This window comes from Myotis brandtii, unplaced genomic scaffold, assembly GCF_000412655.1.
Source record: "Myotis brandtii unplaced genomic scaffold, ASM41265v1 scaffold929, whole genome shotgun sequence".
Classification (NCBI taxonomy): domain Eukaryota; kingdom Metazoa; phylum Chordata; class Mammalia; order Chiroptera; family Vespertilionidae; genus Myotis; species Myotis brandtii.
The window spans coordinates 1,519,671-1,546,217 of NW_005371832.1; the positions used below are offsets into that span (position 1 = coordinate 1,519,671).

Sequence of the window (26,547 nt, forward strand, 5' to 3'; positions counted from 1 at the left end):
GCGGGAACTGGGAGGAGGGGAGTTATGGGGGGGGGGAAGAGGAACAAATGTAATAATCTGAACAATAAAGATTTAATTAAAAAAAAAAACTAAAACAATCGCCCTGGCTGGTATGGCCAGGTGGCTGGAGCATCATCCTATCTTCCGAAGGGTCTAGAGTAGTGGTTTTCAACCTTCCTAATGTGGCGACCCTTTAATATAGTTCCTCATGTTGTGGTGACCCCCCAACCATAAAATTATTTTCGTTGCTACTTCATAACTGTAATTTTGCTACTGTTATGAATCGTAATGTAAATATCTGATATGCACGATATATTTTCATTGTTACAAATTGAACATAATTAAAGCATAGTGATTAATCACAAAAACAACATATAATTATATTCTGATGGTCCTAGGCGACCCCTGTGAAAGGGTCATTCGACCCCCCAAAGGGGTCACTACCCACAGGTTGAGAACCACTGGTCTAGAGCTTGATTCCTAATCAGGGCACATACCCAGGTTTGATCCCCAGTCAGGGCATGTGATGGAGGCAACTGATCAATGTTTCTCTCTCTCTCTCTCTCTCTCTCTCTCTCTCTCTCAAACCAATTAAAAAATAAAATAATCAACAAAAAAAACACCAAAAAACCAAACCCAGGATCCCTACCTAACACTAAATACAAAGATGAACTCTAAATGAATTCAAGATATATAAGTAAAAAATACAATTATTAAATTAATAGAACAAAGAAACTGCAGATGTGACCTAGGGATGAGGAAGGACTTCTTATACAAAGTCTCAAAAGCACAAATCATAAGGAAAAAAAAGAATTTAAGTGATTACATCAAGCTTGAAGGATTCTATTCAATGAACAACACTATGGGGAAAGCTCTTAAGCAGATGACAAGCCGGGACAAATTAACTGAGAATGCCTAAAACTACCATGGTAATACAGTCTGTAATATACAAGGAGCTATGCTAACCAACAGGAGAAAGACAGGCAGCCCACTGGAAATGGGTAAAGCATGTGAAAGGCAGTTTACAGAAGAGGAAACCCAAAAGGCAGCCAAGTGACGTTCACACTTATTAAAGATCAAAGAAATAGCAATTAAAACAACCACCAGTGTCAGTTTACACCTCTCAGCCAGCATGTGAGGACACTGTGAAGTGCCATGTCCCTGAGGAACTCCAATGCGAGTGCAGAGGGCAGGCCACAGAGTGAGGAGGGGGCGTTTAGCATTCCCAAAGCATCTTAGGGACCATCCAAGACATCACAGGGCGGATGAGGCCCAGAGGTTGCAGGAGCCAGCTGGTCCCAAACTGTCCCCCAGCGGCTCAGGAACCAGACCCAGGCTCCCAACTGCTGGAACCTGAGAGTCCTCCCTGGGGCCCTCTGCGTGGCTCCCACACCTGGTCTGCCTCACTCTGATTCTGGAGCCTTCTCCCACACCCCATACCCCCCAAATCTGCCTTTCTTTTCTGGCCTCAGGAGCCTCCTGCTGATGGTCCAGCCTCACAGCCCAGTTCCTTCCTTCCTTCCTTCCTTCCTTCCTTCCTTCCTTCCTTTTCTCTCTCTCTCTTTCTAAATATATTTTTATTGGTTTCAGAGAGAGGAATGGAGAGGGAGAGATAGAAACATCAATCATGAAAGAGAATCATGGATTGGCTGCCTCCTGCACGTCCCCCATTGGGAATCGAGCCCACAACCCAGACATGAGCCCTGACCAGGAATCGAACTTTGACCGCCTGGTTCATAGGTTGACGCTCATCCACTGAGCCACGCCAGCCGGCCATCCCTGTTTCCTCCTACTCCCCCGGTTCTATCCTTCCCACCCCACTGAGCTCAGATCCCTATCTCTGCCTGGAGCCAGGCTTTTCCTCCATTCAAGACTCCCAGGTTCCCTATGACCGACCGGTCTCCTCACAGGCCCAGAGACACCCCTGGAGCCCTGTCCCCGTCTCCTGGGTGCATTGCCCCTGCACAGCCTTTTCAGGGGGTCCTTATACAAGTCACTCCAGCCACAAGGACCTGGCTCAGGGACGCCGTAGGAGCAGCTGACCTCCCAGCCCAGGCCCATCCTCCCTCTACCCTCCCACCAGGAAATCAAGTTCCCCCCTGGCCCCTGTTTGGGCTGCCTGCAGCGTGCTGGTGGCTGTGCTGTGTGGACTCTTCGTGGCCAAGGGCCTGGCGCTGTCAGTCCTGTTTGTCCTCCTGAGCTACAGGCGCTGGGCGCAGGGTGAGTGGGCGGGGTTTGACTGGGGTGCGGGGCAAGGAGCTGGGACAGCTTCTGTCTCAGGAAAGATGGCCAGGAACCAGAGGACATGGTGGTGGGAAAATCTATAACTGCGGCTAATCTAAATATTCATTATTTCTCACAATTTCGGCCTCACTGCTCCCATTCAAAAGGAATGGACCTTGGAGACAGATGCATTCCCAGAGCCCCCATCGCAGGCTCCGCCTCATTCTCTGTCCTAAGGCGAAGGAGGGCAGGAGGAGAAAGCAGAGAGAAGGGGAGAACGTTTAGGGGACGAACGGGCGTGGCTGGAAGTCGGTGCAAGGGCAGGGAAAGATGGTGGGGAAAGGATTCACTTCCATTTGTTAATTTCCTCCTCTTCCTCCCTCCTCAGGGTCACGAGGACACGGTGGGGACAGCAGTGATGAAGGGTTCTGATTGTGCCGCCCAGCCCGGGCCCCAGGTCCCTTGGGTGCATTTGGCCTCATCCATGGATCCAGGATGCACCCTCCTTCTCCTCCCCCTGCCCAGTGACCAAGAGATGCCCTAACCATGGAGCCCGCAGCCTTGTGCAGCCCAAGGCTGTTGGAGAGACCGCAGCTCCTAGGTCACCACGGTGACCCTTCATCCAGGGACTGAGTACCTGAGATCTGCTCCCCCAGCCCTGACTTTCCCACAAACTGATGCCCACGGCAAGGTTACCTGCATCTGCTCAACACCTCCGCGCTGTGGGCCAAAGCCCTGCTCAGCACCTTCCCGCTCCGCTCCTCTGCCCCCGCTCCTCTAAGGGTTCCCGGGCTCTCTCGCCCCATCTCAGCTGCACACCTCGATTCCTCATGGTTTCCGCTTCTCGCCTCTGCACTGCCTACGAGTTCCTATGCATTTCCTCTTGTGCCCAAATCCAAGCCCTTGAACTGAAATGTGTCAGGGAAACTGAGCAGGATGGCCTATGAGTCCCGGCCTGCCTCCTCCCACCCTGGACATCTTAAAGTGAGATCAAAATGACTTAAAATAAACCCTAAAATAGAAAATAAGAAGGGCTGTAACCAGCAGACCAGAAACTGAGGAATTCCTAGAAGTTGGGGAAAAATCAGATGCAATAAAAATGGCAAGAACAGATGACTCAGCAGCTCAAAACATGAGCAGAAGACAATTACCCCAAAACTTTTTGTCGACAAAGAAGATGGGACATGGATGGACCTGGAGAGCATGAGGCTAAAGGAAATAAGCCAGTCAGAGAAAGACAAGCACCACATGATTTCACTCATGTGTGGAATCTAATGAACAAAATAAACTAGCAAACAAAATAGAAGCAGACCCACAGATGCAGAGAACAGATTGACAGCTGTCAGAGAGGAGGCGAGCTTCAGGGCTGGGTGAAAAGGTGAAAGAATTAAGCAAAAACAAAAAACAAAAAACCTCATAGACACAAACAACAGCAAGGTGAGTACCAGAGGGAAAGGGGGGTGGGGGAGGTAGAAGAAGGGGGATCAATGGTGACTTAACTTGGGGCGATGAACACACAATCCAATATGCAAATGACGTATTATAGAGTTGTACACCTGAAACCTCTAAAATTTTATTAACCTATCTCACCCCAATAAACTCAATTTAAAAAGAAGATGGAACAACGAGCGTCCATTCTGCTTGCTGCTCTACATGTGAGGAAATTCATAGCCTAAAAGAGAGGAGCAAGTTGAACAAACAGAATAATTGACTGTGAGTGAAAAATAAATGTTTTAGGGAACAGAAGAGGAACTCACATCCATGAAATAAGAAAAGGCCAGTGTCATATTCTGGACATTTAACATCCAGTAAGGCCTGGCATTGCCCACTCAGAATCGGTGCCCCCCATGAACCTCTGACGTGGTGGTCCCAGGGCAGACCGCTGAGCACCAGCCCGGAGGAAGGCTACCGTGCAGAGAGCATGGAGTTGTGGTCACACCATGTTCCGTGCCTTTCAGCTCAGCCACATGGCCATCACCTGTCCGTGTGAGGCACCACTTTTGCTTCATTTCTTCGCTTTATTTTTATTGCCTGTCCCTCTCCCCACTTGCCTATGGCTCTGAGGCAAACGCTCTAATGCATTTGACATTTAACCTTGAATTTGAATGTAACCTTGTAAAACCTCCAGCATTATTTCTGTGATTGTATTTTTCATTTTCGTAAAAGAAATTGTGACATGCTTTTCTCCTGCGCTTGCTTCACGCGTTGCTGGGTGCACACACCCAGCCACTGCTTCCCAGTGCCGTAGCATATTCCATTACGTGCGGCCCCCTGCAGCACCCCTTGTTTTTGGAGGTTAGTGAATCCCTATAAATTCTACTGCTTAAGGCAGCCTCAGAGGTGAATAGAGGTAACAGGTTACCAGAAACAGTCCAAGTGTGTAGATACCACATTTTGTATCTCACAAAGAGCCATCCACATCAGTGTGTTTATTGGTTTTGTTTTGTTAATTCTCACCTGAGGATATTTTTTTCCATTGATTTTTAGGGAGAGTGGAAGAGAGAGAGAAAGACAGAGAGAAACATTGATGTGAAAGAAGCACATCAATTGTTTGCTTCCTGCATGAGCCCCAACTAGGTCCCAGGCCAGGGAGGAGCCTGCAACCCAGGTATATGCTCTTGACCGGAATCAAACCAGGGACCCTTTGGTCCACAGGCCAACGCTCTATCACTGAGCCAAACCAGCTAAGGCCACATTAGTGTGTTTATTAAACAAATGGAATTGGAGCATATTTAAGTATTTGGAAAAAATTATATTTTACCCTCTCTTCACACTGTAATCTAAAATAAATTCTAAATGGATTACAGAGATAAATATTAAACGAGAACATATGAAAGAACGAAAAGAACGGTATAAAATAAATATGAGGTTATCCAGATTTTAAATTTCTTTTGTGTTAGTTTTGGTAAGTTGTATGTTTCAATTAATTGGTCCATTTCATTTAAGTTGTTAAATTAATCGGCATAAAGAACTTCATACCATTACATTCTTTTAATAGCTGTAGGGATCTGTAGAAATGTCCCTTTATCATTTTTGTTTCTTTCTTTTTTCTTAGTCTAGCTAAAGTTTAATAAAAGTATTACTTTTTCAAAGACCTTTAGCTTGTTAGTTTTCTCTATTACTTATATTCTATTTCATTGATTTCCACTCATTTTTTACTTCCTTTTTATATACTTTCATTTAAAATTTGTTCTGCTTTTCAAGAGTCTTAATGTGAAAGCTTAGAGCACTGATTTTAAGCCTTTTTATTCTTTCCCCCAGCTTTATTGAGATATACTTAGCATATAACATGGTGTAGGTTTAAGGTGTATAAGGTGCTGATTTCATACACTTTAACATTGCAATATGATTACCATACCACCACAACATTAGCTAGCCCTTCATCCCACCACATACAACCATTTCTTTTTTGTAGTGAGAACATTTAAGATGTATGCTCTTAGCAACTTTCATTTATGACACAGTATTACTAATATTAGCTATTGTAAGCATGCTGTATATTATATCCTCAGAACTTGTTAATCTTATAACTGAAAGTTTGTACCTTTTGACCAGTATCTCCCCATTCCCCTCCACCCCCTGGTAACCGCCACTCTCTGCTTCTCTGAGTTTGGCTTTTTAAAATTTCATATATAAGTGATAGCATACTGTATTTGCCTTTCTCTTTCTGACTGATTTCACTTAGCATACTACCCAAAAGAATACCTTTCTGTTTTTATAATATAAGCATTTAAACCTCATGTTTCTGTAGGACAGCTTTATCTAGATCCTGACAATTTTTATATAGTGTTTTTAAGTTCAAAATACATTCTAGTTGCTCCCATGATTTCTTCTTTGACCCCTGACTTTATTTGGAAATAAATGTGTTGATTAATTCCTAGTGATTTAAGTATTTAGATATTGTATCCCTTTTAATTTGTAATTTAATTCCAGTATGGTCATAGAACACACTCTATATAACTTCAATATTTTTCAATTTATTGAGTTGTATAGTGTGGTCCAGCGTATGTTATAAAATATGTACTTGAAAAGAATGTGTATTTTTCAGTTATTAACTGTATAAATGTCAATGAAGTCAAGTTGATTGATGGTTTTGTTCAAATATTTTATATCTCTACTGATTTTTTTTGGTTTATATGTTTTGCCCATTATCAATAAAGGAGTGTTAAATAATTCCAGTTATGCTTGGGAATTTGTTATTCCAGCAGGAAGAGCTTTAAGCTAAGGATTATATGGCTAAAAATTATTTGTGAAATTAAAAGAGAGCTGAGGGAATTCTGTTCCAGCAGACTTGCCCTTAAGAAATACTAAAGGGAATCAACTGGGCTGAAATGAAAGGACAGTAACTCAAATCCATATGAAGAAATAAGGGACGCTAGAAACGTAACCATACAGGCAGAAATAATAGACACTCTAAATATACTATTTGTTCATAACTCCTCTCCCATTTGATTAAAAGACAACTGCATACAGCAATAACTATAAAACTGTGTGGGCTTATAATGTTTAATGATGCAACTTACATGTCAATAATAGCAAAAATAAGCGGGGGAGGAAATGAAGCTATAGTGGAACATAGACAAAATCCTCAAGACAACCATTAAAAATTATTTTTTGTTTTTGTTTTTATTTGTTTTGTTAATCTTCACTTGAGGATATTTTTCAATTTATTTTTAAAGAGAGTGAAAGGGAGTGGGAGAGACAGAACATCAATGTGAGAGAGACACATTGATTGGTTGCCTCCTCAACACGCCCCAACTGAGCTACGTGCCCTTGGTCGGAATCGAACTTAGGACCCTGCAGTCCATGGGCTAAAGCTCTATCTAATGAGTCAAACCAGCTAGGGCTAAAAAGTGGTTTTTAATACCCTAGCCAGTTTTGCTCAATGGATAGAGCTTCCACCTGCGGACTGAAGGGTCCCGGATTCTATTTGGGTCAAGGGTTCATACCTCAATCCCTGGCCCTGGTTGGGGCAGGAGGCAACTAGTTTATGTGTCTCTCTCACATCAATGTTTCTCTCTCTCTCTCTGTCTCTTCCTCTCCCTTCCACTGTCTCTAAAAATCAATGGGAAAATATCATTGGGTGAGGAGTAACAAATATATAAAAATAAAAAATATTTGTTTTTAATAATGGGATAAAAACAATAAAGGCATCAACATAGGACACAATAAGTGGCCATTTAACACAGGAGAAGACAGTAATGGAGAACACAGGAACAAAAATTACATAAGACAGGGAGAAAAGAAATAGCAAAATGGAAGACATAGAGCCTAATTTATCAGTAATTACATTAAATGTAAGTGTATTGAGCACTCCAAAAAGTAGGGATTGGAAGAATGGAAAAAAGGACATGAACCAACTCTATACTGTTTACGAGAGACACGTTTTAGATTCAAAGATGTGTACAGTGCTCCAAAAATACATGAAGTAAAAACTAACAAAAATGAAAGGGGAAATAGACAAACAATATTGATTGGAGAGTTAATATCTCACTTTTAATAACTGATAGAACACCTAGACAGAAGATCAGCAATGAGATAGAAGACTTTAACAACACGATAAGCCAACTAGACCACTTACAGTTTACATTCAATATGATTCTATATTAGTTTCAGATGTGGAGCAAAGTGGTTAGAAAATCATGCACTGTACAGAGTGGTCCCCCCTATGCCTCAAGTACCTTACCTGGCCCCAACCATAGTTATCACCATATTATTGACTATATTCCCTATGCTGTAATTATATCTCTCTGATTCTGTAACTACCAAGTTGTACTGCTTAATCCCTTCACCTTTTCCACCCAAGCTCTTCAACTCCCCCTCCCGCTATCAGTCTATTCTCTGTGTCTATGAGTCTGTTTCTATTTTGTTTATTTTGTTCTTTAGATTCCACTCTAGTGAAGTAAAGAATGGGTCTTTGTAGCCTGGCTGGTGTTGCTCAGTGGTAGAGCACTGGCCTATGAACTAGGAGGTCACATGCCCAGGTTGCAGGCTGGATCCCCACAGGGGGCATGCAGGAGGCAGCCAATCAATTATTCTTTCTCATCATTGATGTTTCTATCTCTCTCTCTCCCTTTCCCTTCCTCTCTAAAATCAATAAAAAAATATTTAAAAAATTTATTTTGTAGTAAAATCAATAAAAACATATTTTTAAAAAAAAGGGTCTTTGCAAATGAGACTAAGTTAAGGATTTTGAGATGAGGAGATTATCTTGGTTTGTGAGCCTGGGCACGAATGCAATCACGTGTACCCTTATAAGACAAAGGCTGAGGGGATTGAACGCACAGAGGAGATGGTGATCTGAAGATGGAGCAGAGAGAGTTTGGAGATGTTGCCTTGAAGGTTGGAGTGACAAAGCCACAAGCCAAGGAATGCTGCCCCCTCCGTGAGCTGGAAGAGGCAAAGGGTGGGTTCTTCCCTAGAGTCTCCAGAGGAACCACAGCCCCGACAACACTTTGATGCTGGCCCAGTGATACTATTTCAAACATCTGGCCTCAAAATTGTGAAAAAATGAATGTATGTTGTTTTAAGCCCCTAAGTGTGCAGTAATGGGAAACTAATATAAGGTGTGACTGCTACTGGATATGGAGTTTCATTTTGGTAGTGAAAATTTTGTAAATTTGTTTTTTTAAAAATATAGTTTTATTTATTTCAGAAAGGAAGGGAGAAGGAGAAAGAGATAGAAACATCAACGATGAGATAGAATCATTGATCGGCTGCACTGGGATTGAGCCTGCAACCTGGGCATGTGTCCTGACCAGGAATTGAACCATGACCTCCTGGTTCATAGGTCAATGCTCAACCAGTGAGCCACGCCAGCTGGGCAAAATGTTCTAAATTTGGATTGTGGTGATAGTTGTGCAACTCAGTGACTATACTAAAAATGACGGAATTGTACACTTTAAATGAATCAATTTTATATTATGCTAATTACATCTTAGTAAGGCTGTTAAATAAATATTTATGACCTTGGGTTAAGCAAAGATTTATTAGATACTAGAGGCTCGGTGCACAAATTCGTGCAGGGTGGAGGAAGGAACCTTGGGAGGTTGGACGTCCACCCCAAGGAGGGAGCCAGCCCTTGGCCCCCTGGGAAAGGGGCCGAGTCCACTGCCACCCACCCCCAGTTCCCTGTCCCAGCCCAGGCCCGAAGGCCCTGGTGGGGTGGGGAGAGGAGGCAAGGGTCGCCAGGTTAGGAGAGGCAGGAACCGCCTCCATCCTTCCTCCTTCCCCTGGGGAAGGGAGAGGACAGGAGTAAGACAAACCCTTGTGTCACAGGCTGACTTTCAATAGATCACAGTGAGGGAGCTGCTCTGCTATGTATGAAACCCCGACCCAGAAGCAGGTCTCTACAAATGGTTTAGCACCAGGGGCCAATGGGTGCTGCTGGCTGGGGGAGGGGCCATGGGAGGTTGGCTGTGGGAGTGCACTGACCACCAGGGGGCAGCTCCTGCCTTGAGCATCTGCCCCCTGGTGGTCAGTGTGCATCATAGCCACTGGTTGACTGGTCACTCAGTCATTCTGGTAGTTCCGGTTGTAATGGTCTCTTAGGCTTTTATATATATACTAGTAGCCCTGCACACGAATCTGTGTGCTAGTAGGTCACTGTGGCCCTCCTGTAGCTCTCTGCCCACTGCCCTGCCCTCCTGTAGCTCTCTGCCTGCAGCCCTGCCCTCATAGCTTGCTGCCCTGCCCTCTCCTATAGCTCTCCGCCTCCTGCTTGCTTGCTGCCCTGCCCTGTCCTATAGCTTTCTGCCGTCCGCTTGTACCTCGCCTACCCACCCTCCTGCTGATCCATGATCTGGTCATGATACGCTTAGTTGTTACGCCTCAGGGCGTAATGACTAATTAGCATATTCCTCTCTTATTATATAGGACTAGAGGCCTGTTGCATGAAAAGATTTGTGCAATAGGCCTTCCCTTCCCCTGGCTGCCGGCACTGGTTTTCCTCTGGCACCCGGGACCCAGGCCTTCGCTCTGGCCAGAGCCGCCTTCAAGCCTTCGCTCCGCCGCTTTGAGCCTACATATGCAAATTAACTGCCATCTTTGTTGGTGGTTAATTTGCATATCTTGCTGATTAGCCAATGGGAGGTGTAGCAAAGGTATGGTCAATTACCATGTTTGTCTATTATTAGAGTCAAAAAATGATATATTGAACTTCATTAAAATTAAAAGCCTTTGCTGCTGAAGTATACTAAGTATAATAAAAAATAAAAAGATAAACAATAAATTTGGAAAAATATTTGCAAAAAACATATTCAATTAAAGAATACATCAGAATATACAAAGAGCACTCAAACTTTAATAATAAGAACGTAATCTTGCCATACAACCCAATAATTCCACTCTAGCTATTTACCCAAGTGAAATGTAAATCTATGTAGACCTGTGTTCAAATATTTATAGTGGTTTAACCTGGAATAATGCAAAGCTAGACACCAACCTGAATGTCCCTCAACTGGGGTATGGATAAACAAATGTGGTACATCCATACAATGGGATCCTATTTCATAATATAAGGAACCAACTACTAAAACACGCAATGCACATCTCAAATGCATTATACTAAGTGAAATAAGCCATATGGTATCATTCTTTTTTTAAAAAAAAATTAATCCTCACTCAAGGAGTTAGGATATTTTTTCCATTGATTTTAGAGAGAGTGAAAGGGAGAGGAGGGGGGAGGAAGGTGCGGGGAGAGAGATGATAGATAGATAGATAGATAGATAGATAGATAGATAGATAGATATAGATAGATAGAGAGTCACCGATGTGACAGAGGCACATTGACTGGTTGCTTCCCACTCGCACCCCTGCTGGGGGCGGGGATTGGACCTGCAACCCAGGCACTTGCCTTTGCCCATGCCCTTGACGGAGACTCAAATCCCCCACCCTCCAGTATGCAGGGCAATGATCTAACCATGAGCATTGCCATCCAGAGCATTCCTTCTTTTATTTATTTTATTTAATTTTTTTAAATATATATATTTTATTGATTTTAGAGAGGAAGGGAGAGGGAGAAAGAGATAGAAATATCAATGATGAGAGAGAATCATTGATCGGCTGCCTCCTGCACGCCCCCTACTGGGGGATCGAGCCCACAACCCAGCATGTGCCCTTGGCCAGAATCGAACCTGGGACCCTTCAGTCCGCAGACTGACGCCCTCTCCATTGAGCCAAACCAGCTAGGGCATTCCTTCTTTTAAAATCCTCACCTGAAGATGTGCTTTTATTAATTTTAGAGAGGAGAGAGTGAGAGAGAGAGAGAGAGAGAGAGAGAAACATCGGTGTGAGAGAGATACATCATTGGTTGCCTCTTGTACATGCCCCAACCTAAGGGGATGGAACCTGCACACTAGGTATGTGTCCTGACTGGGAACAGAACCTACAAACTTTTAGTGTCTGGGATGACACTCCCACCAACTGGGCAGGGCTGGTATCACCCATTTTTATAACATTCTGAAAAGGGAAAACTATAGAGGGGACAAAAAGCAAAACAGGTCAGAGTTTGCTAGGAACTGAGGGTGGGGTGAGGGGATGACTACCAAGGGACCCAGGAAACTTTAGGGGGTGCAGAATGTTTCTATATCTTGATTATGGTGGTGGTTACACATCCCTGCAGATATGCCAATCTCCCAGCACTTCCAACTGAAAAGAGTGAATTTTACTCTATGTAAATGAGACTTTTTTTTTAATGGAAATACAGGGTGGGGCAAAAGTAGGTTTATAGCTGTTAGTATGGAAAACAATACAATAATTAATACATCTATAATAATAAAAGTGTGATATGCTAATTAGACCGGGGGTCCTTCCGGACGAAGCCGAGGCTGCGAGGGAAGCCTGGGTCCCGGGTGCTGGATAGAAGCCGGTGCTGGCAGCCAGGGAAGGAAGGCCTACTCTTGCATGAATTTTGTGCATCAGGCCTCTAGTAATAATATAAGAATAAACACTGTGTTTTATGTACTCACAACTGTAAACCTACTTTTGCCCAACCTTGTAGAAAGAAACAGGAAAATATCATGCTGTACTAAATCATTTTGTATGACCAGCTGGTGTGGCTCAGTGGTTGAGCATCAACTATGAACCAGGAGGTCACGGTTGGAGTCCAGGTCAGGGCACATGCCCTGGTTGCAGGATTGATCCCAGTTGGGGGCATACAGGAGGCAGCCAATCAATGCTTCTCGCTCTTTGTTGTTTCTCTCTCTCTCTCCCTCTCCCTTCCTCTCTGAAATCAATAAAAAAATATTTAAAAATTTTATTTTGTAGCAAAAGCCTGAATGAAGTATACACATTTTTAGAGATTTTGATAAATTCTTCCGAATTTCCCTCAAAGAACATATAATCCAGTTTACACCAGCTCTGTCAGAGGAATGAGAGGGTCTGGGTTCTTATACCCTCCTCAACCCCGCTGTGTTGGCACTTCTCACAGTGCCTCACTGTGGGCGGGCGCACGGGGCACACGGCAGGGGTCTAGTACCAATGCCGACTGCAGGCCGAGGTTCCCAGCAGGGATAAATGAGATCCCACCCCCGAGGTGTTCACTGTGCTGATAGGAGGAAGGAAGAAAGGAAGGAAGGAAGGAAGGAAGGAAGGAAGGATGGAAGGAAGGAAGGAAGGAAGGAAGGAAGGAAGGAAGGAAGGAAGGAGGACAGCGTGTGTGTTGGGAGGCTTCCCAGTGGGGATCCGGGGATCCGAGGCTTGGGGTAGAATGTTGAAAGGAAGGGCGGCTGAGGGAAGCATGACAGGTCTTCTGGGAGCTGAGAGGTCTGAAGTGGCAACGGGGTCTCCTTCCTCTACCCCACGCCTGGCACCACCATTGCACGTAAGGCTGTAAGAACAGACAAATGAAGGGATGAACCCACGAGTAAGTTAAGAGACTGAAAGTTTGGGGTCAGCAAAGATAAGAAATTCCTTGGTTTGGGACTTGGAGGCTCAAACTCAGTTCCAGACTGTGGCTGGCCATGCAACCTGGAGGCTTCTTGCTCTGATCCCTTCAAAGGGGAAGGAAGCTGGCACAGGTGAGTGGGGGAGCACGCATCGTCCTGGACTCACACCCAAAGGAGCAGATGGCACAGCGCCTGGCTGTCGTAGTGTGGCCTTTGATTCTCAGCCCTGGGGACTAGGTGAAGGGCGGGGTCTTGGCCAAATGCTGGGTCATTATAGCTGGAGCTGGTGGCTGTACCGGTGAGATAGGGTTGAGCGGAGGAAGTGGAGCGGTCTTGCCTGTGTGCTGGCTGGGGCCAGAGCTGGGGGAGAAGGGGCTGGGGGTGTGGCTTCTGGGGAGGCGGTGGGGGAGGGTAGCTTTAGGAGGCCTGCAAGAGGGAGCAGGAGTCTCCTGAGAGCTGGTGGGTGAGTAGGCAGGGCAGGAGGACAGGTAGAGAGAAGGGTAGGGCTAGGGAGACGTAGTGAAAAGGAGAGGCAGCTTGTTTGTGTGCTCGTGTTGTGTGTGTGAGAGTGTGTATATGGGAGTGTGTGTATGGTTGTGAGTGTGTGTATGTGTGAATGTATGTGTGAGTGTATGTGTGTATGTGTGAGAGTGTGTATGTGTGAGTGTGTGTATGTGTAAATGTGTGTGTGTGTGTATGTGTGAGTGTGTGTGCACGCGCATGTGCCCCCACGTGTGAGAGCACAGAGGCCCCTCCCTGAAACTAAAGCTTTGTCTCTGAGTTTTAGAATTTTTTTCCTGTCACTCTAACTGTGACAAAAATAAGACTGCATTTGAGCATGTAGGTTATTTGTAAGTGTAAGCGGGAGTGACAGTTCTGATCTGACCAGCCAGGGGAGAGAGAGAGAGAGAGAGAGAGAGAGATCCGGAATGAATGCATCCAGCAGGGATGAATGAATGAATGAATGTCAGTTTAGAAGAACCTCCTTTGAATGTGTGTTTGTGAAAAATGCAATGTCCAAGATGCCTGGCCCTGGCCACATGACCCCTACCCCTGGGTGTTAGCCCAGAGCATTCTAGAGAAGTCTGTACCTGAGGTTCTAGAACTTCACACCAGCCTCTAGTCTCAGAATAGGAAGCACGACTATTGGACCAGTTTCCAGGAGGGAATCCAGAGAGCGTGAGCCCTCCCTGGGCTGGGGGCCCAGACTGGGTGGTGCAGCCACAGCTGCCTGAAGTTTCGAGGAAGAGGGCGGAAACAGCCGGGGCACCGCCCTCCCAGGCACTGCGGGCTCCTGGGGCTCCTGCGGTCGGCTGGTCACAGCGGTCCCGTGACTTCCTCACTTCCCTAAATGGGCAACTTCACTTTGAGAAGCCCAGGTTCTCCCCTGGCTGACCCCAGGGGTCCATCCTGCACCGGCCGGGGGCCCTGACCTTGGGCCCCAGGTGTCGGCCCCTCTGGCCTGTGACTGTCCGCAGCTGGATGGAGCCATGGCTCCCACGCTGCTCCTGCTGCTGCTCCTGCTGTGGCTCCAGGGCTGCGTCTCAGGTGAGAAGGTGGGGGCGCCAGGGTGGGGGAACCACCTTTTGCTGGACCCTCCCACCTGGCTGTTTCTTGCCCAATGACCTTGTCTAATATTCTGTGGAGTTGGAGGAGGCGAGGGGGAGGTTGGGCTGCTAGCCTAAGTAGCTCCTTACTAGAGACCAAGGAGAAGGTTCCATCCTAATACCTGGCTTCAGGCAAAGCTGCCCCAGGTCTCCTGAGCTCAGACCCGCTCTACAGGGCTCCCTTGGGGCCTCTGACCGGGGACACTGGGGACACTCAAGTTCCTCACTCAGAAAGCCACCACCCCCGGCCTCGGTCAGGAAAGCCTTGTTGGCTGTTACGGGAATCATTGCATCATGCGTGTGTGCTTTGAACTCAATTTTTCTCAGAATGCTGATGCCACTGCCCCCTGTCCCGAGGGAAAGCCATCCCTGAGGGCTTCCCCACCCACAGGCACCAATGTTCCTTAAGGTGGGCGCTCACCCAATCCTGCCTCCCTCGTTGCCATGGCAACCACGTTACCACTTCCTGCTCTGTTCTGGGCATGGAGGGGGTTGGCAAAACCCACTCACTCCTCACCGTCTGTGAGAGGGGTGGAAGGTGGACACGAATGAACCCAGTACCCTGGAGACCCTTCCCAAGGTCACCCCATCCAGGCACCTCCCCCAGGGAGGCCCCTCTTCTTCCAGGGCAGAAGAGTGTCTCTTTTGCTGAGCCATCCTGGGGCCCCCCAACTTCCCAGCTACCACATACCTGAGTTGGGTCACTGTGTTAATTTGCGTGGGACAAAGTGATGCTCAAAGATGGTGTGTGTTACCTTACTCCAAGCCTTCACTACTGTGGCAGCTGGGTGGGAAACTGAGGCAGATGTCCTCTTGGGTGCCAGGCCCTTGGTTATCATAGCTCTAGAGAAATCTGGAGCAACTCAAGGAAAAGCATTCATTGAGCACCTACTGTATTCAAGGCACTGTCCTAGGGCATAGTTCTCATAACCAACCTGATCTGCTCGGGTGGTAGAATCAGAGTTTTCACCATGTTTATTTAGACTCCAAATGTGTGCTCTGTTCTGTCCTACTGGGAGTAACTTGTGTATTTGTGCTTGTTTGCAGAAGGCTCTGGGGGTGTTAAGGGGCAAGTGCTGAGCTTACGGCAGGCAGAGGGGTGGAGGGACCCCACCCCAGCTCACTCTCTTCCCTGTCTCCTGACTCGACACATCTGACTTAGTGCTATTCTCTCCCCACCGACCATGGATCATAAAGTGCACAGACCATATCTCATCCCTAGGCACAGTGTGCGACATGCTGGAAGTGAACAGTGGATAACTGTAGAATTCTCTGGCTTGCACTCTGGTGGGAGTTTCTATGCATTATTTATTTATTTTTACCTGAGAGAGAGAGAGAGGAAGGGAGAGGGAGAGAAAGAAAAAAACATCAATGAGAGAGAAACATTGATCAATTGCCTCCTGCATGTCCCCTACTGGGGATCAAGCCCATAACCCTGGTACCTGCCCTGACCGGGAATCAAACCTGTGACCACTTGTTGCATGGACAATGCTCAACCAACTGAGCTACACTGGCTAGGGCTCTATGCATTTTGGGGCATATTTAATCTATGGGTTTTATGTAGCTAGGATATTTTAAAATTAAACACCACCTAGAATGAACCAAGACACCTTGCTATTTAAAAGATGTCTATAGTGAACCTATCTATATATGTAAAAGGCTAATATGCTAAGTGTCCCTCTGACCATCCGTCTGGTCACTATGATGCACACTGACCACCAGGGGCCAGACGCTCAATGCAGGAGCTGCTGTGACGTGCACTGGCCATTTACAAAGAAATGGCACCATGGACCTGGTACTGACAAAGCAACACTCAGCTTCCCCCAAGTGGACACAGGCCCCGCCAGCACCTCAGAGCGACAGCCCAGTAATCACAGCCAACGCTGCTGAGACCATATGGCACAAAATGCGGCCCACAGCCCAGCCCAAAAATGGCTGTGGGTGCCGAGTAATGACATCATGTAGCAATGCCCGGCTTCCTCTCCCTAGTGACTAGCCTCCTTGCAGTTTCTTCAGCCCAGGAACATGACTTGCTTTATAGCCAGGTGCAAACATTTTACACTTTAACCAAATGTCTGTGAAGCGCTTTCCCATCCCTCATCTCATTTGATCCTCATGGAAGTCCTGGAGTAGGTAGATAGGAGACTCAGTAGAATCCTATTATCTTTTCATTAGCCAGAAAATGGAGATTTAGAAAGTTTAGAAACTTGACCTGACTGAAAAGAAGTAAGAAATGGTGGAACTTGAAAATGAAGGTTTTCTCACTGTGCAGAATATAGTCAAACACTGCTGCAGTTAAATATTTTACCCTTTGTTCTCCCTGCATGACCTACAATAATAATCTGCTTTGTGTTGATATTTACTGCTGTGTTGCTGATAGTTACTTGAAAGAGAAGTTGGGGGGGCTTCACTGGGCTGGAAAAAGTTTAGCTAAATCAGAAAGCAGGTCTAATTAAGCAAGTTTATCTATATATATAAAACTCTTGTTGGTGCCAATTGCATGCGTGTGTTTCTATCTGTCATTGTCAATCATGACTTTGGTTGACACTTCTAGTATAGAGAAAGGGCGGATAGCGATATTAAAATATTTCTTCTAATCAATTTCCTTTCAATGTGCACGAATTTGTGCACCTGACCTCTAGTTTATAAAATAAATAACTACTCTTAATGTTTTCAAAACTTAAGGTTGGATCTTCTTTCTACTCAAGTTATTGTGCTCTGGAATGTCATAAGCTGATGACTTTCGCTTGCATCTATGTGTCTGTCTTATTGAGGACACGTCCTGGGTCTTTCCCACAAGACTCTGAACATGGGGCTTGTCATGTTTCCCTCAGACTGGAAAATACCACGAAGAAGGGGCTGCATCTGTTGGGGGCTCCCTGAAGGCAGGGCCTACCTCTGCCTCTTCAGACTGGGAAGCTCCCTTAGAGAAGGGCTGCTTCTCCCTGGGACCATGAGTCCCACATTGGCAGGGCAATACCCATCTCCTCTCCCTCCAAGTTTCACGATGCCACCCCCCCTCTCTTGCTGGGCCTTGCTCAACACACCATGTCTCCTCAGGTGTCCCCGCCGAGAGCGTGTACTCCAAAGTGCAGCATTTTGAAGGGGAGACTCTGTCTGTGCAGTGCTCCTACAAGAACCGCAAAAAACACGTGGAGGGCAAGGTTTGGTGCAAAATCAGGAGGAAGAAGTGTGAGCCTGGGTTTACCCGGGTCTGGGCGCCAGGGCCGCGCTACCTGCTACAGGACGATGCCCAGGCCAAGGTGGTCAACATCACCATGGTGGCCCTCAGGCGCCAGGACTCGGGCCGGTACTGGTGCATGCGCAACAGCTCCGGGATCCTCTACCCTCTGATGGGCTTCCAGCTGGAAGTGTCTCCAGGTGAGCAGGCCTTCTGGGGCACCGGGAGGGTGGGGGTGTCCCCCTTGCTCTGCCCTGCACTAACATTGGATGTACCAAGAGTAATAGTCCATCAGTGGGCACGCTGCACAGTAGGCCTCTCACATTTCTTCACACATCTTCATGAACATTATTGTCACCATTTTATAGACAAAGAAAATGAAATCTAAAAGCTCCATTGTGGCGCTGACCTTATCTAAGACAACAGAGCCAGCTAGTGGCAGAGATTCGAACTCAGGACTCTCTGTGCTTTGTTTTCTTCAGTTTAGTATATATTCATTGAGTCCTAATTATATGCTGGCCACTATTCTAGGCTCTGAGTATCCAATGGTGAGCAAAAACAGACACAATTCACTCAGCAGACATCGCTCAATGGTTGAGCATTGACCTATGAACTAGATCACTGTGCGATTCCCAGTCAGGGCACATGCCCAGGTTTCGGACTCAGTCTCCAATAGGGAGCATGCAGGAGGCAGGCGATCAATGATTCTCTCATCATTGATGATTCTACCTCTCTCTTCCTCTCCCTTCCTCTCTGAAATCAATAAAAAAATATTTAAAAAAATTCTGTCCTGTGGGAGATGACAGGCAATAGTATATCATCAGACAATAATTGCAGATAACAATAAATGTTCTTAAGAAAATAAAAGAATGTGATAAACCGGAAAGTAACTCAGTGGTGAGGGGAGCTGCTGAAGTCCCAGCCTTGACCTCCTTGAGCAGATGACATCAAGAAGAGCCCTAAATGATGAGAGATTTCTAACTCTGTTGAAATGGGGGTGCTCCAACGGTCATTCCTGGCGGCGGGGGAGTGGGGGGGTGGGGGGAGAGAATGCATATGCAAAGGTCCCGGGGTGAGAAGGAGTGAGGGCCCAGGTCCATATTGGTGTGGGGCAGAACGATAGGAGATGAGGTTGGAGAATCAAACCGAAGCCCTGAAGTCCATGATGAAGGAGTTTTTTATTCTAAGTATGATAGCTACTGGAGAGCTTAGTGGCGTGTGTTGTGTGTGTCTTTAAGACAATACTGGCTGCTGTGTGGAGGATGGACTGCGGAAGGGTAAGAGCATGTGGGTGTCCTGGCTGGAAATGACAGTGTCTTGGAGTAGGATGTGGTCCCTGGAGATGGACAAAAGAGGAGGGGCTCAAATCGACGATGGTCAGACTCCTGCCCACCCTGTACGTTTTTTGAGGCAAGACAGGATTTGCTCATGTGGGAGGTGAGCAAAAGTGAAAAATCAAGGATGACTCCAAGGTGTTCCATTTCATCAGCAAGGTGGATGGTGGGACTACGCACTGGGTAGGGGAGCTAGTTTGGAGGAGAAAAGTGAAGAGCTCTATTGTGTCACTTTACCATTAAGATACCTCCCAGGACCTCACATGGAGAAATGAAGCAGGCAGTTGATGTATCTGCCTGAAGCTCAGGTGAGAGGCTGGGAAGTGTCTCTGTAAAGACAGTTTAAAGTCAAGGGGATTAGAGAAATCTATAGAGACAGGAAGTAGGTTGGTGGATGCTTAGGGCTGAGGGATAACGGCTACAGGGTGGGGGGTTTCTTTTTGAGATGATGAAACTTCTAAAATTGACTGTGGTTATACTAAAAATATAACCACATGCATGACTGTGAGCATACTAAAAATCGTTGAAATTGACACCATAAATGGATGTGTTACATGAGATGTAAATTATCTATAATAATCTATAATAATAAAAACATAATATGCTAATTAGACTGGACAGCCAAATGACCTTCTGGACATGATTCTGGACAAAGCTGCAGCAGCAGGGGCCAAGGCAGAGGTGGTTAGGGGCGATCAGGCAGGCAGGCAGGCAGAGGGGTAAGGGGGGATCAGGCAGGCAGGCAGGCTAGCAGTTAGGAGCCAGTGGTCCCGGATTGCGAGAGTGATGTCTGACTCCTGGTTTAGGCCCGATCCCGCAACTGGCCGTCGGACATCCACTGAGAGGTCCTGGATTGCAAGAGGGTGCAAGGATTTTGTGCATCCAGCCTCTAGTATCTCAATAAAGTTCTTAGAAACTCAAGGAGATATAAAAGCTCTCCCTTGAGTGTAGAAAACCAAGAGAGGAGGGCCAATGACCTAGTCCCAAGGTCCTCCCACGTTTGTACATAGGAGAGGGTGAGGGGCCAGTGAAAGAGTCTGAAAAAGTAGCCAACGATGATGGAATTCATTACCGACCCTTCGCTGTTCCCTGACCCACCTGCATCCCCATCTTCTGTTGGGTCTGAACTGGGGACCCTACTGTCTCTCAGATGTGGATCCCCATCTCACTCCTCCTCTCTCTAGTTCTGACTTAGACCCAGGGAAGTAGCTGAAACCAGTTTACTGAAGTCTCAGTTTATAGAGATACAAACACGAAAGAGTTTTATTTTTCTCAGCATATCCCTCCCTCCCCCACCATTGTACTATGTCAAATCTCAACTTGCATCTCTTAATGACAATTTCAGGAGATTCCAGCTATGCATTTCTTTTCAGTCATTAGCAAATAAAAAATCCTCAGCCCAGTTAAAACTAGAATCTTCTAACAATATATGTGCTCTTCTACTCCCCGGTGAAGACAGGTTTCATGGGCCAGAGCGCCTGAAATGAGGGAAGGGGAGTAGCTTGCTGCCTATCTCTTTCTCCTTCCTCTCTGTAGGTGGGGAAGGGGGGTTCCTCTTAGTCACCTTTTCCTGGTCTTCCCCCTGCCAAATCCTTGGGGCAGGAACGAAGGCTGTGACTTCACTGACCCTGTTAGAGTGTTGGATGCCACTCCTTTTCTGCCCAACCGTTGAGAGCCTCTATAAAGTGAGTGTCCACATGCTGGCTCTCCCAGGGCACCCACATGTGAGTTCTTTGCAAGGTCCTTTGAGGGTCTGCCCACTGCTGAGCAGGATGATGTGGGAAAGCTGGCTCCAGGTCAGCCCTTCCTCTATGCCCACCCTCACCAATGCCACCTGCTCTGGGATCCCTTGCCCAGAAAAAAAGGCATCTTCTGTGCTGACCACCTGGCCCTCAGGAACCTTGTCAGGCACAATTGTGGGATGCAGCAACCCTCTCTGTCCCCTGCCATCTCTCTCCATGTTTCTTGCTCCCTACAGAGGAAGACCCAACACTGCCCCCTAGAATTGCACTCCAGCATTACAAGTCTCTTCTCCCCACCATCCAAATGCCAACCTTCCTGCCAACCTTCCTCTAGAAAATGGGATCGTAAGGGGCTGGGTTAATGGATGAGGGTAGCGTGACTGGTGTCCCTAGAAAGCCCCCAAGGAAGGTGTCTGACCCGCCGCTTGCATCATCCTTTGGAATCTAGGCCTCCGATGCTTCCTGTCCTCGCCTCTGGATCCCAGCCACCCATGATGGAGAAGCTGGACAGACCCTGTCCAATGTCATAGCAAAAGAATCTCTTTGACCCGCAGAAATGAGGAGGGTCTAGAAGTGACATGCAGAGGGGCGTGGGGAGAGGCAAGTCCTCTGGGCCCCAGAGGCCTGGCGGGGAAGCTGAAGAAACTGAAAGTCTCTTCCTTCTCTACTGGGCCTACTTCCTCCTCACATCACCCTCCGAGGAAACACACCTGGTCACTCAGCTGAGCAGACCCTAGGCCCCAGGTCAGGAGGGGAGACAGGACAGGCCTCACCCCGGCATCCAGGCAGCCGAGTGGGCTGCTGGGACCTGCTCCCAGCACCTGGCCCCTAACTCGTGTAACGTTCCTCCCTGTCTGGTCTTCAGTCCCCACAGCTGAGAGAAGCACTCCTCTCACCCAGCTGGCCCACATCCTCAAGAGTGGAGTTGTCGTCACAACGGGCCACGCCCCGACCTCAGGCCCAGGGGCCCCCTTCACCACCAGCGTGACGATGCTCACGCCCGGAGTCCTCACCTTGGCCAGACTCATGCCCTCCCCTGCCTCGGGGACCATCAGGCTGAGCTCCGTGACAGGCTACAGCTTCACCAGCCCCTCCACCCCGGGGCCCACGAGGAACAAGGCCCAGACAGTGACCGCATCTCCCAGCAACGCCAGAGCCGCCTCGGCGACCCCCGCATCCGTCTCCACCGAGGCCGGGCCACTGCGCACCACATCGCCCACCATGAGAATGTGCCGCACCAGCAGATCGCTCCTCAACAAATTATCGCCCATCAGGTACCCTGGGCCAGGGGCTGAGTGACATGCTACCAGGCATGGCAACAGTTCTTGGTGCCTGAACACCTCACGGTGCACAGGTCACAGCCGGCCTCCACTCCTTGCTGAAGTTGGGGCTGGCTTGTTGGATGGGAGGTGGGAGCCTGGGAGCTGATATGGAGAAGTGACACACAGGACAGAGAGCAGGGCCGTGGGAATGAGGGCAGGGGAGGGGTCAGCACGAGGCTCTGTGGATGCAGAGGGTGGGGACAGGGCAAGGAGGTGGCTCGGGGAGTGGGAAATGGGGATGCTTTCATCTGGGTTCCCCGGAAGCGGACTCTGAGACCAGGACGTGGGGAGAGCACGGCCAGAGTGGCCTCTGTGGGCAGAGGAGCTCGGTCCCACCAGGGACTCTGGGCGCCAGGGTCCAGCAGCCACCTGAGGTGCCAGGGAGCTGGCGTGTTTATATTCCCGCTCCTGTTGGTCATCGGTAGAGGGCTGCCGGCCATGTGTAGCATGGAGGGTGCCAGTGGCAAGAGAAGTTCCCCCAGCTAAAAAAAATAAAGTAAATGGAGGTGCTGTGGGCGGGTGTACGTGGAAGTGACATGGCCAGGAACACAGGCCGGGCACCTCCCGCCTCTGATGCAGAGGACGGGGTGCGACCAGCACCTCTGTCACCATGAGGAGAGTAAGAGCCCTGGTCTCTTCTGTCACTAGTGTGGTCTCTGAGAGTCCTGTCCTCACCATGAGCAGATTTGGGGGGAAGTGGAGGGGGAGTGCTAAAGTGGAGAGATGCTCCCCCCACCTGGGACGTCCTCCCCTGCCCCCCAGTGCCTCACTGCCTTCTCCCGCAGCTGGGTCCCCAAGGAAGAGAGGCCACCACTTCCCGCGGGCTGTCAGGGTTCCCCTCTCCTGACTCCTCTCATGTGTGTGTGTGTGCATGTGTGTGTGTGTGCATGTGTGTGTGTGTGTGCGCGCGCGCACGCATATGTGCGTGTGCATGTGTGTGTTGTGTGTGTAAAGATGTGGCTGGGGGGGCTGAGGGAGAGGGTGGGGGACCTGGGGCTCACGTCCCGCTCCCTCCCATCCCCTCAGGCCCCGGGATGCTAACCCCACTGTGCTGGCGGGGGTGCTGTCCTTGCTCTCGGTGCCTGTGATGATGATCGCGGTCTATGGCTTCTGGAAGAAGAGACACGTGGGCAGTGAGTAAAGCCCCTCCTCCCGGCCTCCCAGGGCAGTGGGTCCCCAGGCAGTGTGTCCTCACCTGTGTCCCAGGGGGGCTGCAGGGCACCAGGTGAGGGAGGGGAGTGGGCAGGCAGGGACAGTGCAGCATCCCCTCTGGCTGACCTGGCGGCAGTGGGGGCAGGGCCAGGAGAGGGGGGGTCCAGCCCAGGAGCCCGCCCCTCATCCCTCTCGGTCCTCACAGGCTACAGCATCTGCAGGAGCCCTGCCAGGCCCTGGAGGGCCCCCCCTGGAAGGCCGGAGCCCCCGTGGAAGCCTGCGTGGTTTAAGACCACTTACGGAGTGGGGGAGCTTTTCCCCGAGGGACCCCAGGAAGTCACAGAAGTGAAGATGGGGACCTGTCTGGATTGGAGCCAGGTTGGGGGGTGAGGACTTGTGCACGGATGGGCTCAGGCCTCCCTAACCCGAGGCTGCTCCTCACCCGCCCAGTCCCTGGCTGCCAGGAGCCGGGGGAGGGGCCCCCAAGAGGGTACCTTGCAGGAGCCAGGAAGCCCCTGACAGAATCTGCTCAGAGCCCGGCCCCAGCTGCCTGGTGCTGTTTACAGACAGAGCCTCAGTTCCCACGGCCTCCAGACCCCCTGCCGTCCAGCAGAGGGGAGCGGTGCGAGATGGACAGCAGCCCTCTCCCCACCGGAACCCTGTGTCCTCAGCTGCCCTCCGCTCCCCTCCCCATGAACTTGGGGAAGAAAGTCCCAGAGGCAGGCGGGAACCAGCGGCCCCCCTGGAGGAGGAGGAGAAGGTGACTAACAGCTGGGGGTCCCAGAGGCATCCGCAGCAGGGGCCCCAGAGCTGTCCAGCCCGCCCTGCGGCCATGTACCCTCCGACCAACCTCCCATGTGCCCTGGCCAGGCTGCTGGTCCCTCAAGTCCTGGGAGCCAGCAGAGCCCACCCTCTCACTGCTGCCACCTGCTGGCCAGTCCCTCCTGGGACAGGTGTGATGGGCAGCTGAGCGCCTCAGTTTGCAGGACCAGCCTGACCCCAGACTGGGGTGCAGAGGCTGAACTCAGGATGTCTCCCCAATCCCTCCTGGGCTCCAGGTCTGAGCTCTTGGAGGGAACTGAAGGCCCTTCAGAGTCCCCTGAAGGGGGGCCACAGCTCAGTGAGGGGGGATTGCCACCCCCAACACCCTCCCTCCCAGGGTGTCCTCCCCTGGGGAGAGAGGAGCCACTGTGACACAGGGAGAGAGATCAGGGCTCCCACAGCCCAGGACTGCCTGGTGGGGGTGGGCAGGGCCAATGGGGGCAGATGCACCCCATGAGCCTGGCCCAGTGGCCTGCCATGTCCCAGGAGGGGCTGGCTGGCAGGTGGCAGCCGGCAAGTGCCCCTGCCTCACAGGCTCCTGGCTCTGACCTGGCCCCTCCTGCAGGGAAGGCTGGAGAATCAGGGCTGCATTTCTCCCCTGAAGAGGGGTCTGCAGCCTGGACGGACTGGAGAACACGTGGGTCTAGATGCAGCTCTCTACTCGGCCCTGGAACAGGACCTCCCAGGCAGGAGAGCAAAGGTCATGGTCAGGAGACCGACACAGCCAGGGCCTCAGTGGGGCCACTCCAAGATGGATATGGGGAGAGAAGGGGGACTGGGGCAATCCTATGGGACCATCGGGAGGAGGCACCTCTTCCCTGTGTCCAGGAGAGGGCGACAGAGGGGAGACAACTTGAACTGGCTGGCCTGGTGCACATACACACACACACACACACACACACACACACACACACACACACACACACACTGACATCTGTCCCCCCCACCAGGAAGGTGTGGCTACCACCTGCTATAAAACTTGGAGGGAGTTGAACTCCCCTGGGGAAAGTGGGTCCCCAGGAGCTCCCCTCCATGGAGCCTGACAGCAGTAGGACTGCCCTGTCTCCTTGGAGGGCAGGCTGTCCCGTGGAGAGCGCTGCACAGGGCTCAGGACCGGGACCAGGGACCAGGGCTGCCACCTGTCCCGTGTGACCCTGTGCAACTCACTAACCCTCCCGGGCCTCAGTTTTTCTCTCCTGGGAAGGGGACACTCATTCCTACCTCGAGACTTTTCAGAATAAAAGGAAAGAATGTGAACTTTATGCAACTGAGCACGTGCATTGTGGTTGCTGGTCCTCAAGTTCTTTTCAAGTTATAATACTGTGTGTCATATTCTATGTTTTCAAAGACTGCTGGACCCCATTTCTCTGTTTTGTCCTGGATTGTAAGGGGAAAGGGAGGGCGGAGTGGGACATGGTCCCCAGGTGGCGGGTGCAGGATCCAGGCAGAGGCCAGGATGTGCCCTAGTGTCAGGCAGGGTGGCCACCGTCCCTGCTTGCCCAGGATCAGGGCTCCTGGGCCAGGCAGACTTGCGCATGCTGCCCATCCGTAGAGCCTGCTCCCACACCACCCCGTGGCAAGGAAGGACCCAGCACCTAGAGGAGGTTCAACCCGGCCCTGGGTTCCCAGCTGCCAGGGGCCTGGTGGCCTCATTGGAGCTCCAGGCCTCTGGGCCATCCTCCCCCACGTCCCAGCATCTCACTTCCATTTCCCTCTCCCACCCTTGTCCCCGAGCTCCAGGGGACCAGGTCCCAGCCGACTCAGGGCAGGGGTGCAGGCAGGGCCGGGTGTCAGGCAGCCCAAAGCTGTGGCTGCCTCAGGCGGTGAGAACTGAGCTTCCTGAGCCAGGGGCTGAGACAGGGTACCCTGTGAGGGTGACCTGTGGTGGCCAGGGGAAGGATGGACAAGGAAGCCCCGGCACCCCTGGCACATTCGGATGTTTGAACTGAGGAGCCGGCAGGCAAGCCCAAGGTTCCCAGCTTTTGCAAATGCTGCACACCCTGGCTTCGCTCTGGGTCAGGCAGTCAGTGGGCATTCAGCCGGCCTCCCCCCCCTCCTGCAGGGCTGATGGATTCCCCCAGTGCTGGGAACAGGGAGGGTGGAAGGCCCTCCCCAGGTGACCCCGCCCAGGGCAGCCCATGCCCTTGAATGGGAAGCAGGGACTAAGGTCCCGAGGGGCAGCCTGTCCTCAGAGGGTGGCCAGAGCTTCCTGGTGGCCGAGGGCTGCTCCCGCCCTTGCCTGGTCCCAGCCTGGTCCCAGCACTGTGCCCTTCCCCCC

General features: G+C 49.7%; 2 protein-coding genes across 3 annotated transcripts in view; both read left to right on the forward strand.

Moving 5' to 3' along the window:
• The window catches only part of LOC102258811 (trem-like transcript 4 protein), an 81,085-nt gene that overhangs the window by 20,335 nt on the left and 34,203 nt on the right, over window positions 1-26,547 (forward strand). The window lies entirely within an intron of this gene.
• On the forward strand, window positions 14,458-24,914 carry TREML2 (triggering receptor expressed on myeloid cells-like 2). Its single transcript, XM_014533015.1, has 5 exons — window positions 14,458-14,657; window positions 17,777-18,097; window positions 21,839-22,247; window positions 23,322-23,428; window positions 23,653-24,914. The coding sequence occupies exons 1-5, from the start codon at window positions 14,600-14,602 to the stop codon at window positions 23,835-23,837; spliced, it is 1,080 nt and encodes a 359-aa protein (XP_014388501.1). The 5' UTR covers window positions 14,458-14,599; the 3' UTR covers window positions 23,838-24,914.